General features: G+C 32.9%; 1 protein-coding gene across 1 annotated transcript in view; it reads right to left on the bottom strand.

Moving 5' to 3' along the window:
* Positions 1 to 6000, bottom strand: part of LOC128998823 (uncharacterized) — a 116111-nt gene that overhangs the window by 67850 nt on the left and 42261 nt on the right. The window contains exon 6 of the mRNA XM_054425179.1: positions 3139 to 3638. Coding sequence (XP_054281154.1) covers positions 3139 to 3638 — 500 coding nt within the window. The remainder of the gene's footprint in view (positions 1 to 3138; positions 3639 to 6000) is intronic.

Genomic DNA, 6000 nt, shown 5'->3' with positions numbered 1-6000 from the left:
TATATTTGCTTGTTTATAAATACATGCTATGATGCATTTGTTTACATACACGGTGTTATTTCGTAGCCGTCGTGACAAAACATAAGGTAAATATTAAAATAAGATACAAAATATCAATTAGTTTTTAATTATTGTATAGCCATTATGATATTGAAATTCGTTTCACCGATTGTCGAACTAGCTTTGTAAATTTGAAATTTGAAATATTGTCAGCCGTTTTTATGTGATGACGTAAGAAAGTTTGCATTGAAGTCGATTCTAAAGAACTTCACTTTACTTAGATAATTTATTTTATAGTACCCATGTAGTGGCTTTAAAATATAATCTTAAAAAAATTCCTGAAGGGAATTGTATGGGCCTTATACCTGGTTTTTTGGTGATTTTTACCCAACTTCTTTTACAATTTTCCAATGGCCTGACTTTATCGATGGTAACTAATTTTTAAATATACATCCGGTTGTACAGTAAACACAATTGGCAAAAATATTCATGCATTTTAAATCCTTATTCACCTTCTCACTCACGGATATCATAAGAACTGCATATGAACCTAGTTAAAAGTTGAACTTGAGTTCTCAGTCTGCAATAAGACGTGATTTAGAGCGATTTTAAACCGTACGTTAACTCTTATGTACACAAATCACATGCACTATAAAAATGTATTTCAGGGCATTTTCGTTTGATTTTCTGGTAGTTTCACAAGTTTAATAACTGGTGGTTGGATTACAGGGCTTCTATCCTTGAGATCCGGGTTCAAATTGCGCCAATCACCATCGACTTTTGCTATTTTTTATAATGAACGTAATCAAAGCGTTTGAGCCCGAAGTGTTCAAATAAAAACGATTCACCAGTGCAATATTTATGAGGAATAGAATAAATTATGTGTTTTGAGTAACCTACTGCTGATAAATAGTTATCTACTAATAATTGGATATGAAATATACTTTCAGTGGAGTTTTGTTTCCAATAAAAGCTGTCTTTTTACACCTTCCACCCTTTGGCTTTGGCTAGATCGTTTACTTTATTGGATTATTCTAGACTAAGGAAACTCCAAGCTTTGGCGGGTGTTAAACAATAAGATATCATAGCTTGTAGCTATCAAGAATTAATATTTCAGTGAATATTTTTATAAAACTGCTACAGTAACTCCAAGGTGTATTGTACCTAAATATTGTTATATTAAATTAATATACACTTATATCATAGTAGAAAGTATCGGTTTAATTTATCCGTTCAGAATCATTCATAAGTATTTATAAATTAATGTTAACAAGAAGAATGCGATGTTCTATCTACGTCAATAAAAAGATAAAATATACAAAGTAGCAGTATTCAACTGAAAGTTTTAGTGGTATCAAGTGTTATTCTCGTCTAAACTGTAATTTGTCAATTTGCATGGATTAAACATTCCCTTAAAATCCTAGAGAATATGTAAAAAAAAATTAATTGTCTAGATACGTGGTAACATTGTATACGTACTGCCACAGTGTGTTATAAATTATCTTTCTGATCAGATCAACAAGGGAAACTTAGAACCAAGATTTTAAAGGTAATAGCTTAATCATACTTAGCTAAACTGCATGAGAATGCATCTCATTTTACGAGTCCAATATATTAATATTTAAACGCTTTTATATATTTTGTGACACTTTTTCTTGAGTCAACAAAAGTTGACCGATCAGTTTAAGTGGAGATGGCAATGAAATTTAGTCAAAATCATATCGATTAGTCTAAAAATGCGATACAAATTCCTACAATTTAAATTTGAATTAATTGCAATTCGTAAAAAATTCGTTCAGGGAAGGGAATGCGGAAAATATGCGATTGGAAAAATGGTTGCTTGATTTTATTCCAACACAAATTGGCAATAAAAATAAGATCTCTTTTAACTCAGCCGTGCAACCTGTAATCGGCAATTTCGGAAGCCTCTGCAATCGCGCTATCATCAGTATTTCTTCCAAAGAATCTTTTACGACTTTCTTTTGTTGCAAAGAGGAGTTAAGTTCAAATAGTAATCGATCCATTAGGTATATGTTAAAAACGAAAAATGTTGAATGTTTAATTTTGCCATTCATAATAACTGTCCCAAAACAAACTAATGAAATTAAAATACTTCACAATCTATCTAATTTATCTAATCGTTGTTGTTATTGCCTGATGTAAAGTTACCGTCATTACTGCTTGTTACTTGTTACCATTATTACTAGGCATAGTCTTCTTGTTGTTATTTATTGTAGTTTTCAGGTCCCACTCATGTATTTATTGCCAGCTTCCTTATTTATTATTATTGCACGATTTGTGTAACCACTGATATTAACTTATTATTTGCTACTTATGTATTATGTATTCAGGTATAGTTCAACTATAGTTCATAGTTTGACAAAATTGTATTAATGGAGAAACCGTTGGAATAAATAAATAAATAAATAAATAAATAAACAATATTACGAAATACCCTCAACATGTACTAAACTAGTGCTAAAGCCCCACCTTAAACCCCACTAATGGCTTTTACCCATGTTTTAATGCAATTATTCGATCATTTTGAGTTGTAATTAAGTTGCTCTATGAATCAGCCAATGAATCTACTTATGAACTAATGTATGACCTAATGAACCCATACCATTTAAATGTTTAGCATAATATATTTTTTATTTGGTTTAAAAACTTACCTTTGTTATCAATTGTTGTGTAAAGTGCTTCTATATCGGTGGTTACAGACTTCACAGTTAAATGAATCTTTTGGTCATTACAAATATATATAAAAAAACTACTACATAACTTATATTCAAACTAGTCGGCTTTTGGAGAATCATAAAGTTAACCTTGAAGCGTTATTACTATTCTTAATTGAGATAAGGTGCTAGTGAGAGTACTTTAAGCAATAAATGAGATAAAGACGAGCTCAGAATGAAGTGAGTGAGATAAGTTGTATAGCAGCTGTCTTTTCTTAACTAAGAACTCTTCTTTGGATAGAACCATTTATCAAAAGCCTAAAGATCAAGGACAACTAGGTCCACTTTCCAACAATCAAAAAGACATTGAATTTTTTCAGGATTTAACTGGTGACAATTTTTCAACGAATTTACTATACAGTAATCGCAACGAGAAATATGTTTATATACTACTCATACATACATAACAAATGAAAATGATGAACTTACCTTGAGGAACCTGGGAAACCTGAGGATGGGGTTGACACCAATATTAAACTGGATGAGGTCTAGAGGCAGAAGAGCAATTAGGTCCAACAGGAAGGCTCTGGACTTGATGTAGTGACCGGCAAGTTTCTTGGAGTCGTACACCATGAGTCCCTGCTCCAGGTACCCGGTCCGAAACTGCACAACCACGTCTAGCACGAACACCACGTCCGTGAACATGTCACAAGCGAACCAGAACCTCGTGGCGGAGTCTTGCAGTTCGGGGAAGCTCTGACGAACTATCAGAGTCCATAGGTTATACAGCACACAGATGGCCACCAACATGAGCCAGTAGAAGTAGAAATTCTCGTCCGGATTGACCACGGTGCGCGGATGTCTCTTGGCCCTTCGCCTCCGCTTGCGCCGTTGACGCTGATCTTCCGTGATTCCACTTTGGGAACCAGAGGCTTCGCCGTCGTCCCCCGTGTCCATCGTCTCCTGGAACACGATAGGAATTAGAGAATTGTGAAAGTATACACTCTAGTACGTATATATAGGAAGTAGATATAGAGGGATGGTTATAGATTTGAGGTAGAGATTATGCGTTAGGAAGCAGATGTAGGAAGTAGAAGTGAAACATCAAAAGGCATGTACCCTTTTGAAATACAGTATTATGGATGTAACATACTCTATTGGCTGATTATCCTTTTGGATCAGCTCAAGACGATTTGAAAGTTAGTATGTTTGTGTCTAGTTACGATTTATTACTTTGAAATAATATTTTTATTTATAGGTAATGGTACTGGCGTTACACAATTACAACCAGACATAAAGATATAATTATAATGAGAATCATCACCAAAGGGTAAACTACAAAACGTAGAATCTCCCCAAAATTTAAATAAAACATTCTTGACAGTATGTCTCTCGGACATCATAACACGAAACATCTACACAATAACCCCGCCGCAGCCAACCTGTAGACTAAGGTGATTTCCATTTGTCTCAGATTTAAACCAAAATGTTTCCTTAATCATGTCAGTTTCATTCCGTTTTTAAATGACGTTAGCTATAACAAGTACTTGGTTTGCTACTACAAGGAAGGTAATGATGTGTGTTTTAGTGAATTGGAGCTTTGTATTAAATAAACAACATTTGCCATACAGTATTTAGTAAAAATATATAACCAAACAAGCAAAATATAACATTAAATTTATCCTCGATTACAATAAAATAGGAATACAAATTAACATGATTTCAAATTTTCTCCGTTACCATTAAGCGTACATCAACCCTTGAGAGTAATAAATTATTGTGTTTTAACATATACAAAATGTTTTAGAAATTAATTGCAAAGTTTTAATTCTAGGTTCAAAAATGGTATAATCAATTTTTACCCCTAAAAACCCCATTTCCATAGTCCAATCATGCTGGGTTACAAACTAGGTTAAAACAAAGTGGGTTTATAACGTTTGTACCAAGTTTCATTAAGTTCGGATCATTTTACTCATGTTATCGTGCTATTACTTTTCTTTTTCTAATAATGACAATTATAGTAAACAAAATACAGGGTTATTCAAAATGAATGACCCAGTTTTAACGCTTTATAACTTTTAAACTATTAAACTTACCGCTATAAAATACACATCAAACGAAAAAGCAACTCAAAGAGTTTACTCCTTCCAAAGACACATCATTTAACAAAATCGATCCAATGGATCTGTAGATTTAATTGTACAAAGTTAAAAAGTAATCTCCAACTTTTTTTACCACTAGAAATTTGGAGGTTACTTGACTTTTTTGCAAATAACTTTTAAATGGTGAGGAAATTGACCAAAGTGGAAGGTAATATTCCGAAAGAGAATACAATTCCCTACAATCTACTATTATGCATTTTTTGAAAATACTCAAGAAAGGTACCAAAAATTGCCTCAAAAAGAAAAAGAAAATTGAAAATCCCTGTCTTCAATGAGACAATAAACATAGCAAACATTAAATTTCACACTTTTTTATTTTAAGCCAAATTTAGGCTACATTTATTGAGTATTTTCAAGATATGCGTATAGTAGATTGTAGGAAATTTTATTCTCTTTCGGAATATTACCTTCCACTTTGGTCGATTTCCTCACCATTTAAAAGTTATTTGCAAAAACGTCAAGTAACCTCCAAATTTCTAGTGGTAAAAAAAGTTGGAGATTACTTTTTAACTTTGTACAATTAAATCTACAGTTCTGCTGGATCGATTTTGTTAAATGATGTGTCTTTGGAAGGCATAAACTCTTTGAATTGCTTTTTCGTTTGATGTGTATTTTATAGCGGTAAGTTTAATCGTATAAAAATTATAAAGCATTAAAAATGGGTCCATCATTTAGAATAACCCTGTATATTACCTACTGTAAGCTAATGCTGATCTGTTGAGCTTTAGAGCTATTTAGGCAGCACTCACTCATCCAATCCAGTCTAACATCAATAATGTCAATAAGTCTTATATCGTTACTAGAGGCTTAATTTGGTTCTTGCGTTGGTGTGAGTTAGTGAACCCATTACGTATGTCATGTCGTCTATTAGGACTACCCACGCTCGGACAGGCCTCTGCATCACTAATTGCTTATTTGGAAAACGTCCGTTGGAAAAAGGGAAAACTATGCTTACTATGTTGACCACCTTTGATAACCGGCTTGTTTCAACTATGATTTTCATAAAGTCTGATTTGGATAATTTTGAGTCCTCAATAAAAACCGGCTCTAGAATTTACCATGAAAGAAGAATTCATCTTACTGTATTTAGAGGAAATAGGACTTAACATCGTTACATTTAAAGCTGAAGACGGTTAAATTGTGTTTTCTGTTTTACAAAATAC

Source organism: Macrosteles quadrilineatus, unplaced genomic scaffold (assembly GCF_028750875.1).
Source record: "Macrosteles quadrilineatus isolate MER2022 unplaced genomic scaffold, UCM_ALF_1.0 Scaffold_7__1_contigs__length_78375512, whole genome shotgun sequence".
Lineage (NCBI taxonomy): Eukaryota > Metazoa > Arthropoda > Insecta > Hemiptera > Cicadellidae > Macrosteles > Macrosteles quadrilineatus.
This window is presented reverse-complemented; position numbering and strand designations above follow the sequence as displayed.